Source organism: Bufo bufo, chromosome 9 (assembly GCF_905171765.1).
Source record: "Bufo bufo chromosome 9, aBufBuf1.1, whole genome shotgun sequence".
NCBI classification, from domain to species: Eukaryota; Metazoa; Chordata; class Amphibia; order Anura; family Bufonidae; genus Bufo; species Bufo bufo.
In genome coordinates this window covers 20252610-20266557 of record NC_053397.1, presented here as the reverse complement: position 1 = coordinate 20266557, position 13948 = coordinate 20252610, and the positions used below count along the sequence as shown (strand labels likewise).

Here is a 13948-nt window from a genome sequence, read left to right as displayed (position 1 = left end):
ACGTAGGAGATTCAGGTCATTCTGTCTACAGGATTAAGATTCCTGGAACGTTCCCTCCTTTGAGGAGAGCTGGTACCTGCTTTTTTTTTTTTAAGAGCCTTTTTAAATGTTCAGATTTTAATCAAAGTTCCTGAAGATCAAGGCTGCCATAAAATTGACCAGAGCGTCCGCCTCTGTGAACATGAGGTTTGGGAACTTGAGATTTATAGATCGAAATTGGTAAAAAGTTCAGTTTTGTGAAGGATCTTGTGTTTAATTGATAATGGCGCGGCGTACCATGCCCGGTCTCCAGCTTGGCAGCGCCTCTGTGAAGAATTGTTAACGTATTGAGGGCTTTGCAGGGAAGCCAGCTGGCTCGCGCTGAGGACAATTATGAGCCGGGACACATTATTTGAGATCTCTCTGGCATGCACATCCCACTGCTGTGAAAACCTCCTTTTGAAAGTGGAGCCAGCTGGCACAGAGCTGCCATGTCTCAGACAAGACACTGTGTTCAAGGACAGTTTCTTTTAGGTTGATTCCAGAGACCCTGTTAAACGAGAAAATGGTTAAAAATGTGACATCAGAAACTCTTTTATGGCCTAGGGCTGATTCATTTCATGATATACCTTTATTGCTGTTGGAGACCAATTTTTCTAATGAGAGTTCCAAATCCACAGCACAGTCTAAAATCAAAGTTTCATCTGCTTGCAGCCACCACTAGAGGGCTCTAGATTCACCTATAGAATAACACAGTATGCAGTAAGCTCATAAGCTCCCTCTAGTGGCGGCTGCAGGTAGACTAAAACGTATCCTTTAATTCCATGGAGCTCTGTATCAGAAACATGCAACTTTGACCACTATACAGATAAGTTTATAAATAAATCAGCAAATTATGTTGGATCTAAATTGGTATAAAGTTTAAAGGTGGCAACATCCCAAGTTATGCCTAGTGCAAGGCTTAAAGGGCATCTGTCAGCAGATTTGTACCTATGACACCGGCTGACCTGTTGTTACATGTGCACTTGGCAGCTGAAGACATCTGTGTTGGTCCCATGTTGATATATTCCCGCATTGCTGAGAAATTTTTTATTTTAATATATGCAAATGAGCCTCTAAGAGCAACGGGGGCGTTACCATTACACCTAGAGGCTCAGCTTTCTCTGTAACTGCTGTGTCCTCTCTACTTTCATTGACTGGATCAGATGTGAACTGATCACGTTTACCCTGCCTGGTCCTGTCAATCAAAGTGCAGAGGGCGCGGCAGTTGCAGAGAGAGCAGAGCCTGTAGGTGTAATGGCAACGCCCCCATTGTTCCTAGCGGCTTATTTGCATATATTAAAGCATAATTTTTCTCAGCAGTGCGGACACATATGAACATGGGACCAACACAGATGCCTTCAGCTGCCAAGCGCACATGTAACAGGTCAGCCAGTGTCATAGGTACAAAACTGCTGACAGATGCCCTTTAAATGGGTGGAGGGATTCAGTCTTTGGTGTCCTTTGACCCCCCCCCCCCCCCTCCTCCCACAGTTGGTGGAGGTTAGACTTCTCTTTGGCTGTAGGTATTGGTGCACTATGCTGCACTAGGTTTTACATTTTGGCACCTGGTCAAGGTTCACATCTGATTTTTAATGTTCACATACTCAAACCCACATTATTTTTCAAAAAGCAAATATCATTTTTTTTCTTTACAGAATAAAGAGGAACTCTTCTGGGGTCCAGAAACTTGTCCCTGTGTGCACAGTATTCAGAGCCCCTCTTTACTACCAGTGAACGTAGAGCGTAAAATAACATTACTTGGAAAAAACTTCCACCATTACCAGGTAATCCCAACATCCTGACAACCAGGTAATCCCAACCTCCTGACAACTAACACTCTGGCTCATAACGCCTTTGTATGGATGCTTGGGCCGTGTGCAGCGTGTGGGTCTTTTCAGGTGGTCATGCCCAGATACTATGCTGACAGGAGCTTGGGGTGGGTAAAAGAAAGCTGCACATGTATTCGTGCCCTTGGGAAAATTTAGAAGAAAAAATTATTTAAAATATTATTTTAGGGTAATGCATTTTTTTGACCCCTTTCCCCTCTCCTATGTTCTTATAAAGGATTCCCAGTGGGACTATGAGTGTGTCCTAATTCTGGAGGGCAGGACACTGATAACAGATGCCTTTGTGGAGATGGATGCTATGGACTCGTCCAGTTACTACATCACATGTCAACTACACCAAGTAAGAAATGTAAAAACGGTGACAACTACCACCTCCGTTACAATGCGCTTTGAGATTTGTCAGAAGATGTCATTAGTGAGGGTCTATGAGCCAAGCTGCTAGAAAATTACTAGATGACAGGAAGTTGCCTCCGCTCACCAGTGTCGTGTCGCCACCCCCACTAGCATCGCGTCGCCTCGCCACCTCCCTCTAGTGTCGTGTTGCATCCCCACCCCCTACTATTGTAATTTTGCCACCCCCTCACTAGTGTTGTGTCACCATCCCTACTATTATTGTGTTGTCACCCCTCATTAGTGTTATGTCGTAACCCCATATACTAGTGTCATGCTGCCATACTCTACTAGTGTCGGCACCACCCCCTCACCAGAGTGATGCACCACCCCCTGACCAGAGTGATGCACCACCCCCTGACCAGAGTGATGCACCACCCCCTCACCAGAGTGATGCACCACCCCCTCACCAGAGTGATGCACCACCCCCTCACCCACTGACCAGAGTGATGCACCACCCCCTCACCCACTGACCAGAGTGATGCACCACCCACTGACCAGAGTGATGCACCACCCACTGACCAGAGTGATGCACCACCCACTGACCAGAGTGATGCACCTCCCACTGACCAGAGTGATGCACCACCCCCTGACCAGAGTGATGCACCACCCCCTCACCCACTGACCAGAGTGATGCACCACCCCCTGACCAGAGTGATGCACCACCCCCTAACCAGAGTGATGCACCACCCCCTGACCAGAGTGATGCACCACCCCCTCACCCACTGACCAGAGTGATGCACCACCCCCTGACCAGAGTGATGCACCACCCCCTGACCAGAGTGATGCACCACCCCCTGACCAGAGTGATGCACCACCCCCTGACCAGAGTGATGCACCACCCACTGACCAGAGTGATGCACCACCCACTGACCAGAGTGATGCACCTCCCACTGACCAGAGTGATGCACCACCCCCTGACCAGAGTGATGCACCACCCCCTCACCCACTGACCAGAGTGATGCACCACCCCCTGACCAGAGTGATGCACCACCCCCTGACCAGAGTGATGCACCACACCCTCACCCACTGACCAGAGTGATGCACCACCCCCTCATCAGAGTGATGCACCACCCCCTGACCAGAGTGATGCACCACCCCCTGACCAGAGTGATGCACCACCCCCTGACCAGAGTGATGCACCACCCCCTGACCAGAGTGATGCACCACCCACTGACCAGATTGATGCACCACACCTTGACCAGAGTGATGCACCACCCACTGACCAGAGTGATGCACCTCCCACTGACCAGAGTGATGCACCTCCCACTGACCAGAGTGATGCACCACCCACTGACCAGAGTGATGCACCACCCCCTGACCAGAGTGATGCACCACCCCCTGACCAGAGTGATGCACCACCCCCTGACCAGAGTGATGCACCACCCCCTGACCAGAGTGATGCACCACCCCCTGACCAGAGTGATGCACCACCCCCTGACCAGAGTGATGCACCACACCCTCACCCCCTGACCAGAGTGATGCACCACCCACTGACCAGAGTGATGCACCTCCCACTGACCAGAGTGATGCACCTCCCACTGACCAGAGTGATGCACCTCCCACTGACCAGAGTGATGCACCACCCCCTCATCAGAGTGATGCACCACCCCCTGACCAGAGTGATGCACCACCCACTGACCAGAGTGATGCACCTCCCACTGACCAGAGTGATGCACCACCCCCTGACCAGAGTGATGCACCACCCCCTGACCAGAGTGATGCACCACCCCCTGACCAGAGTGATGCACCACCCCCTGACCAGAGTGATGCACCACCCCCTGACCAGAGTGATGCACCACCCCCTGACCAGAGTGATGCACCACCCCCTCACCCACTGACCAGAGTGATGCACCACCCACTGACCAGAGTGATGCACCACCCACTGACCAGAGTGATGCACCACCCACTGACCAGAGTGATGCACCACCCACTGACCAGAGTGATGCACCACCCACTGACCAGAGTGATGCACCACCCACTGACCAGAGTGATGCACCTCCCACTGACCAGAGTGATGCACCACCCCCTGACCAGAGTGATGCACCACCCCCTCACCCACTGACCAGAGTGATGCACCACCCCCTGACCAGAGTGATGCACCACCCCCTGACCAGAGTGATGCACCACACCCTCACCCACTGACCAGAGTGATGCACCACCCCCTCATCAGAGTGATGCACCACCCCCTCATCAGAGTGATGCACCACCCCCTGACCAGAGTGATGCACCACCCCCTGACCAGAGTGATGCACCACCCCCTGACCAGAGTGATGCACCTCCCACTGACCAGAGTGATGCACCACCCCCTGACCAGAGTGATGCACCACCCCCTGACCAGAGTGATGCACCACCCACTGACCAGAGTGATGCACCACCCACTGACCAGAGTGATGCACCTCCCACTGACCAGAGTGATGCACCACCCCCTGACCAGAGTGATGCACCACCCACTGACCAGAGTGATGCACCACCCACTGACCAGAGTGATGCACCACCCACTGACCAGAGTGATGCACCACCCACTGACCAGAGTGATGCACCACCCACTGACCAGAGTGATGCACCACCCCCTCACCAGAGTCATGCACCACCCCCTCACCAGAGTCATGCACCACCCCCTCACCAGAGTCATGCACCACCCCCTCACCAGAGTCATGCACCACCCCCTCACCAGAGTCATGCACCACCCCCTCACCAGAGTGATGCACCACCCCCTCACCAGAGTCATGCACCACCCCCTCACCAGAGTCATGCACCACCCCCTCACCAGAGTCATGCACCACCCCCTCACCAGAGTCATGCACCACCCCCTCACCAGAGTCATGCACCACCCCCTCACCAGAGTCATGCACCACCCCCTCACCAGAGTCATGCACCACCCCCTCACCAGAGTCATGCACCACCCCCTCACCAGTGTTGTCACCACCCCTACTGTTGTGCAGCTTATTTGATTCAAATGGCTTATGTTCGGTATGCTTGTGCCTCATTACAGTCCCTATGATAATATTAGGGGCCCCGGCAGTGCTTGTGCCCCTTTGGCTTCACTTAGATTTTACATCTCTAAGCGCCCGGACCCCACTGATAACATCTCCTGAAATGTCCCCATCAGAAGCCATGTAAACATGTACTTGGCAGGCAGCTATTAATTCTTGATTCTCCAATAAAGGGTCCATTCACTCGTCCGTAGTTCAGGGTCCGCATCCATTCGGAATGGGTGTGGATCCATTCATTTCAATAAGGCCGTAAAAGATGCGGGTGGCACACCGCGTGCTGTCCGCTTCCGTAGTTCCATTCCGCTGCCCCGCAAAAAAGATAGAGCATGTCCTATTCTTGTCTGCAATCGTGGACAAGAATAGGCATTTCTGTCATAGGACCGGCCAAAACACTTACGGACATGTGAATGCACCCTAACATGTATGTGCCTGGTTCACAGAGTGGGATCCTGAGCAGGGGAAGCCCCTCTGTGGTGCCCATACTCCTAAAAGGTCATATGTACAGGAGGTGTCCTCCTGAGACAACACCTTTAACTCCACTTATCAGACCCCTCACCCATCATGAGGGTAGTATGCTGTATAAATGTCCGCCTTGTTCCATCAGCCTCTGTTCTTGTTGCAGTACAGTTACTCTGCCCCCCAGCCGGAGTTCAACGCCCTGGTATATGTGCAGAGAGAGCCGGACCTGCGGGTGGACAGTTACGAGGATCTCCATGGTAGGTTTAGTGTATTAACACCACCGCACTAGTTTCGCTCTACATTGAACATCATTATCAATAATGGAACCTCTTTCCTTAGTGACGCTATATAACTGCTCTGTGGGACACACTGACTGCAGCCGATGCCAGACCGCCGACCACAAGTATAACTGTGTGTGGTGTGGAGGAGAGCACCCCAGCTGTATGTACCAAGAGTCGTGCACGGAAGAGGTTGAAGGAACGTGTCCTGCACCTCTTATCCACTCGGTATGTTATGGTTTTTGAAGTTGCAGATCACTTTTCAATGTATGTAGATACATCCCTTGCGAATACAAAGAGAAGTCTCTTGCTCTGGAGGACCCAGCACAATTTACCCTGTGGTGGCGCTGCAGGCAAATTGATCACTTGCTCCTAGCTTCCCCCAGAGAATATAACTGATTACTTGGGGTCACCTCAGCAAGGCATCATGAGGAACCTCATACCCAAATATTTAACAAAAATTTTATTGACCAGTTGGGTCACATGGTAATAACTACAACAATGTGTTCTTATTTGTCCGTTTCAGATCGAGCCTCTTTCAGGTCCTGTAGATGGAGGAACAAGAATTACAATCACTGGCTCCAACTTGGGCCAAAAATTGGAAGACATTCTAGACCGAGTGTCTGTGGCCAATATCCCTTGTAGGGTGGATGTCGTGAAATACGAGATTTCCAGCAGGTAATGGTCTATGGGATACGTCTATAGCTCCGGTATATCATGTTCATGTCGTGACATGGTGGTGTCTTCAAATGGAATTCTCCTGTCCCTCATCATGTTATACATTATCTTCTGCAGTATAGTGTGTGTGGCTGGAAAAAGCTGGTCGGAGAGACCTGGTCATGTCCTGGTAGAGGTTCCTGGAGGGTTACATGGAGTTTCCACCCAAGTTTTTACTTATCAGGTAATATGACCTAGATATGACTTATACTCTAACATGTAAAGATAAAATTGATTGTGATGAACACGAAAGACCCAGGGCAGGTGGCAAGTGCTAGTAACGTCATTGCTCTACGATTCTGGCCGCTTTCTCCTTCCCCTGTCCTCTCCCATCTGGTTTCCATTCCTTCTTGTTGTTCCTTCCCATACTTTGTTGACCCATCCCCCTCCTCTTGTTTCAACACTCCTCATTTGTGGTGTCACCACTATTCACTTGTTGTGTCACCACCCCTGACTAGTGTCGTGTCACCACCCCTGACTAGTGTCGTGTCACCACCCCTGACTAGTGTCGTGTCACCACCCCTGACTAGTGTCGTGTCACCACCCCTGACTAGTGTCGTGTCACCACCCCTGACTAGTGTCGTGTCACCACCCCTGACTAGTGTCGTGTCACCACCCCTGACTAGTGTCGTGTCACCACCCCTCACTTGTGTCATCACCCCTGACTAGCGTTGTGTCATCACCCCTGACTAGCGTCGTGTCACCACCCCTGACTAGCGTCGTGTCACCACCCCTGACTAGCGTCGTGTCACCACCCCTGACTAGCGTCGTGTCACCACCCCTGACTAGTGTCGTGTCACCACCCCTGACTAGCGTCGTGTCACCACCCCTGACTAGCGTCGTGTCACCACCCCTGACTAGCGTCGTGTCACCACCCCTGACTAGCGTCGTGTCACCACCCCTGACTAGCGTCGTGTCACCACCCCTGACTAGCGTCGTGTCACCACCCCTGACTAGCGTCGTGTCACCACCCCTGACTAGCGTCGTGTCACCACCCCTGACTAGCGTCGTGTCACCACCCCTGACTAGCGTCGTGTCACCACCCCTGACTAGCGTCGTGTCACCACCCCTGACTAGCGTCGTGTCACCACCCCTGACTAGCGTCGTGTCACCACCCCTGACTAGCGTCGTGTCACCACCCCTGACTAGCGTCGTGTCACCATCCCTGACTAGCGTCGTGTCACCACCCCTGACTAGCGTCGTGTCACCACCCCTCACTTGTGTCATCACCCCTGACTAGCGTCGTGTCACCACCCCTGACTAGCGTCGTGTCACCACCCCTGACTAGCGTCGTGTCACCACCCCTGACTAGCGTCGTGTCACCACCCCTGACTAGCGTCGTGTCACCACCCCTGACTAGCGTCGTGTCACCACCCCTGACTAGCGTCGTGTCACCACCCCTGACTAGCGTCGTGTCACCACCCCTGACTAGCGTCGTGTCACCACCCCTGACTAGCGTCGTGTCACCACCCCTGACTAGTGTCGTGTCACCACCCCTGACTAGTGTCGTGTCACCACCCCTCACTTGTGTCGTGTCACCACCCCTGACTAGTGTCGTGTCACCACCCCTGACTAGTGTCGTGTCACCACCCCTGACTAGTGTCGTGTCACCACCCCTGACTAGTGTCGTGTCACCACCCCTCACTTGTGTCGTGTCACCACCCCTGACTAGTGTCGTGTCACCACCCCTGACTAGTGTCGTGTCACCACCCCTGACTAGTGTCGTGTCACCACCCCTGACTAGTGTCGTGTCACCACCCCTGACTAGTGTCGTGTCACCACCCCTGACTAGTGTCGTGTCACCACCCCTGACTAGTGTCGTGTCACCACCCCTGACTAGTGTCGTGTCACCACCCCTGACTAGTGTCGTGTCACCACCCCTGACTAGTGTCGTGTCACCACCCCTGACTAGTGTCGTGTCACCACCCCTGACTAGTGTCGTGTCACCACCCCTCACTTGTGTCATCACCCCTGACTAGCGTCGTGTCACCACCCCCGACTAGCGTCGTGTCACCAACCCCGACTAGCGTCGTGTCACCACCCCCGACTAGCGTCGTGTCATCACCCCTCACTACTGTTCTTGGCAATATGGCCGACCCCTTTCCTCCAACTTCTGCAATGTTTCTGTGTGGTTTCTTATGACCACCATGGGAAAAGAGTAACAAACAAGAGATTTGGGAATAGATTAAAAAAATAAGTAACAATCACATACGAGTTATGTCATAAATATAACTTACCTTCTTACTTTCAGAATCCTGTTCTGTCTTCGTTCTTTCCATCTCGTGGGCCGAAATCTGGTGGAACCCGGTTGACTATTGCAGGATCCAAACTTCTTACAGGACGTCCCAGTGATATCCGAGTTTTGATTGGAAATATCCCCTGTTACATGTGAGTATATGCAGAGGAAGACCTCATATCTGCTAGTTAATTAGCTGTGGAAGAATACCCAATGGCCAAAAGCAAAGGCACACACCGTGGCAAGGATTCATTTTGCCACCGTAACCCTGTATCTGAATACCCTGGCTGAGACAGAGTGGTTAGTTGTTGCTCACCACCCACCTTGCACTCTCCAACCTCTGGCCGACCAGATGATGACATCACACATAGCTTCCTTGAAGATGAGATTGCAGGTCTTGTTATATGCATATGGGACACCACAGGCAAGAGACAGTGAAAACACCACGGTTTAACATCAGCACAGAGTATTTCAGGAGAGAAGTTTGTAGAGGGGAAAGACTAGAAATTTGACTTTGCTGAAGGAAAGAGATAGAGAATACACAGAACATGAAACAAACTTTACATCTCAACCTCGTTCTGTCTTTCAAAGTTCCTCAGAGATTCAGGAAAACCAACTGGAATGTCTAACTGGAACCAGCAACTCCACCACAGACCTCTGGGTAACCGTCTGGTACGGAGAACAAGTATTTAGCTTCCCAGACGCATTCTTCTCATACACGGCAGACCCGAACATCACATCCGCCAGCCCTGCCAAGAGCTTCTTCAGGTACAACAGATTGTGTCCTAAAAATGCTTGATTTAAAGGGGAACTCCAGATTAATAACCCTTACCCAACTTAGGCCTCCTGCACACGACCGTTGTGTGCACCCGTGGCCGTTGTGCCGTTTTCCGTTTTTTTTCGCGGACCCATTGACTTTCAATGGGTCCGTGGAAAAATCGGAAAAGGCACTGTTTTGCAGCCGCATCCGTGATCCGTGTTTCCTGGCCGTGAAAAAAATGACCTGTCCTATTTTTTTCACGGCCAACGGTTCACGGACCCATTCAAGTCAATGGGTCCGTGAAAGAACACGGATGCACACAAGATTGGCATCCGCGTCCGTGATCCGTGGCCGTAGGTTAGTTTTTATACAGACGGATCCGAAGATCTGTCTGCATAAAAGCTTTTTCATAGCTGAGTTTTCACTTCGTGAAAACTCAGAACCGACAGTATATTCTAACACAGAGGTGGTGATGGGGACGCTTCAGGTTAGAATATACTAAAAGAACTGTGTACATGACTGCCCCCTGCTGCCTGGCAGGTGCTGCCAGGCAGCAGGGGGCAGCCCCCCCCCCCTGTAGTTAACACATTGGTGGCCAGTGCGGCCGGCCCCCCCCCCCCCCCTCCCCTGTAGTTAACTCATTGGTGGCCAGTGGGTCCCCCCTCCCCTGTAGTTAACTCATTGGTGGCCAGTGCGGCCGGCCCCCCCTCCCCTGTAGTTAACTCATTGGTGGCCAGTGGGCCCCCCCTCCCCTGTAGTTAACTCATTGGTGGCCAGTGGGCCCCCCCTCCCCTGTAGTTAACTCATTGGTGGCCAGTGGGCCCCCCCTCCCCTGTAGTTAACTCATTGGTGGCCAGTGCGGCCGCCCCCCCCCCCCCTGTAGTTAACTCGTTGGTGGCCAGTGGGCCTTCTCCCCTCCCTCCCCCTCCTAATTAAAATCTCCCCCCTATCATTGGTGGCAGCGGAGTGTACCGATCGGAGTCCCAGTTTAATCGCTGGGGCTCCGATCGGTAACCATGGCAACCAGGACGCTACTGCAGTCCCGGTTGCCATGGTTACTTAGCAATTTGTAGAACCATTATACTTACCTGCGAGCTGCGATGTTTGCGTCCGGCCGGGAGCTCCTCCTACTGGTAAGTGACAGGTCCGGCCAGGAGCTCCTCCTACTGGTAAGTGACAGGTCATGTCACTTACCAGTAGGAGGAGCTCCCGGCCGGACCTGTCACTTACCAGTAGGAGGAGCTCCCGGCCGGACGCAAACATCGCAGCTCGCAGGTAAGTATAATGGTTCTACAAATTGCTAAGTAACCATGGCAACCGGGACTGCAGTAGCGTCCTGGTTGCCATGGTTACCGATCGGAGCCCCAGCGATTAAACTGGGACTCCGATCGGTACACTCCGCTGCCACCAATGATAGGGGGGAGATTTTAATTAGGAGGGGGAGGGAGGGGAGAAGGCCCACTGGCCACCAACGAGTTAACTACAGGGGAGGGAGGGGGGCCGGCCGCACTGGCCACCAATGAGTTAACTACAGGGGAGGGAGGGGGGGGGGGCCGGCCACACTGGCCACCAATGTGTTAACTACGGGGGGGGGGGGGGTCTGCCCCCTGCTGCCTGGCAGCACCTGCCATGCAGCAGGGGGCAGTCATGTACACAGTTCTTTTAGTATATTCTAACCTGAAGCGTCCCCATCACTATGGGAACGCCTCTGTGTTAGAATATACTGTCGGATTTGAGTTTCACGATGTAACTCAAATCCGACGGTATATTCTAACATAGAGGCGTTCCCATGGTGATGGGGACGCTTCAAGTTAAAATATACCATCGGATTGGAGAAAACTCAGATCCGATGGTATATTAACTCCTGACTTTACATTGAAAGTCAATGGGGGACGGATCCGTTTGAAATTGCACCATATTGTGTCAACGTCAAACGGATCCGTCCCCATTGACTTGCAATGTAATTCAGGACGGATCCGTTTGGCTCCGCACGGCCAGGCGGACACCAAAACGACTTTTTTTTCATGTCCGTGGATCCTCCAAAAATCAAGGAAGACCCACGGACGAAAAAACGGTCACAGATCACGGAAAAACGGGTCCCGTTTTTGCGGACCGCAAAAAAATACGTTTGTGTGCATGAGGCCTTAGGCTTCGTTCACATCACCGTTCAGCCTTTCAGTTCTCCTGCTCCGTTTAGGAGCAGGAGAATGGACAGGACGGAGAAGGCACATAACTGAGCCAAACGGAGCCCTTAGGACCCCATAGACTATAATGGGGTCCGTTATGTTTCCGCTCAGAAGATGATTTTGAAGCGGAGATAAAAGTCCTGCATGCACAACTTTTGTCTCCGCTCCAAAATCATCTTCTGAGCGGAAACTTAACGGACCCCATTATAGTCTATGGGGTCCGTAGGCTCCGTTTGGCTCAGTTATGTGCCGAATCCGTCCTTTCCGTTCTCCAGGAGATGTGAACAAAGCCTAATAACATCGGCTGGGATGGGTAACGGAAAATACCATTGTCGACCTGCTGTGTAGTGTTTATCACTCCGACTTTAATTGCCCCTTTTGTCATTGTACATTCTCTGTTGCAGCGGAGGTCGGGTGATATTGGTATATGGACAGAACCTGAACGTAGTACAAGCCCCAAAAATCCAGGTCACCGTGTCCCCTATGGAAAGGAGGAGGAGGCGAAGCCTTGGGAGGAAGCGACGTATTGTCCCGGAGACAGAATGCCCGGAGGGCTCGCTCTGCACTGTCCAGCAGGTGGTGCTCTAGTCTATATTGTTTAGTGACCGTTCTCTAGACTTAAAGGGGTATTACCTTCTCTAGGCTTAAAGGGGTATTAACTTTTCTAGGCTTAAAGGGGTATTACCTTCTTCATGACTTATCACTTGCAGTTGTCAGAATTTTCCAGTCTCGATTATCGGGGCCCCATGATCCCCAGAATAAAGGGGCTTCTCCTTTCGACTTGCTATGTGGGGAAATTGCCCCACAGCTCCATTCACTGTGTATCCCATACAAGGGGTGGACAGGACCCGCTCTCTGCAGAAAGGGCTTCTGTCCCTTCGTTCTCAGGATCAGCAGGGGTCCCAGAGGTCAGACCCCCACCAATCATCAGATGATGACATACCCTAACAGTGGGAATACCCCTTTAACATTAATCATGGCCATCACTGCGCCCTTTGGGGACCCTTGTAGCTCTGCTTTAATAGCTGTCCTGACCTCTCCGCAGTATGAAGAGCTTTGCCAGGTGAATTCATCCTTCCTGCTGCTTTGTAAGACACCAGCCATTAACCCTTTACACTGGAACGCCCGAGTCGACGTAGAGTTCATCCTGGATAATCTCCATTTCAATTTTACCGTCATCAACTCGGCTCCATTTACGTATGTCCCGGACCCGGTGCTCCGGCATCTGAATGCTGAGGATCCTGCAAAGCCGTATCGCCACAAGCCCGGCAGTGTCATCTCTGTGGAGGTAAGAACGTTCGGAAATTTAAAGGGGGTTTTTTAAGTTTGTATAGGCGGGGCTTAATCAATTCCTCGCTATTTGTCAGATCTCTGCTTTGTGTCAGTGAATAGGGCCGTTCTTGTTTACATACAAAGTCTGAAATATCTGTCCAGACCTCTCACAGATGAAGGTTTCCCATACTTCTATCCGGCTTAGACAGTTGCTCATTTTGACTCCAGACTGATACATGTTACCTGCCTTGATACATTGTAGCAGAATTCATCATGGCCAATCCATCATCACTGGTACACCTCAATAAACATAAGAAGGTTGGGCGTCTCCACTTTGGCTGACTCTGCTTTAGCAGCTCTTTCTTCTTGCTCATAGATGGTGGTACCATGGGCAGATTCACCTCCACGATGCCCATATGTCATATGTAAAGGATTGGGAAACCCATTTCATGATAGCGAGACACATTGTCTGCACAAATCTGACATCTTGCTTCTTTCCTAGGGAGAGAATCTTGACCTGGCAATTACCAAAGAAGAGATGATTGCAATGATTGGGGATGGGGTGTGCACGGTGAAGACCCTCACAAGTAACCACCTGTATTGTGAACCTCCAGAGAAGGAGCCAGCCCCACGTTACCCATCCAAGAGAGAAGGGGTGGACTCCCTGCCTGAATTTACAGTAAGGATGTGTGGCCATTTTTGCTCCTTGTGTTATTAGAGGGCAGGAGTTAAACTGGGCATTGCTGTGATCATGCCCCATGCACATAGGGTGGTGGTGATCTTCTG

The 13948-nt window shown here is 51.8% G+C and overlaps 1 protein-coding gene across 1 annotated transcript in view; it reads left to right on the top strand.

Moving 5' to 3' along the window:
* Positions 1-13948, top strand: part of PLXNB1 (plexin B1) — a 149501-nt gene that overhangs the window by 121768 nt on the left and 13785 nt on the right. The window contains exons 12-22 of the mRNA XM_040406623.1: positions 1677-1805; positions 2086-2208; positions 5877-5970; positions 6053-6219; positions 6518-6669; positions 6787-6892; positions 8960-9096; positions 9536-9712; positions 12295-12466; positions 12936-13178; positions 13665-13841. Coding sequence (XP_040262557.1) covers positions 1677-1805; positions 2086-2208; positions 5877-5970; positions 6053-6219; positions 6518-6669; positions 6787-6892; positions 8960-9096; positions 9536-9712; positions 12295-12466; positions 12936-13178; positions 13665-13841 — 1677 coding nt within the window. The remainder of the gene's footprint in view (positions 1-1676; positions 1806-2085; positions 2209-5876; positions 5971-6052; positions 6220-6517; positions 6670-6786; positions 6893-8959; positions 9097-9535; positions 9713-12294; positions 12467-12935; positions 13179-13664; positions 13842-13948) is intronic.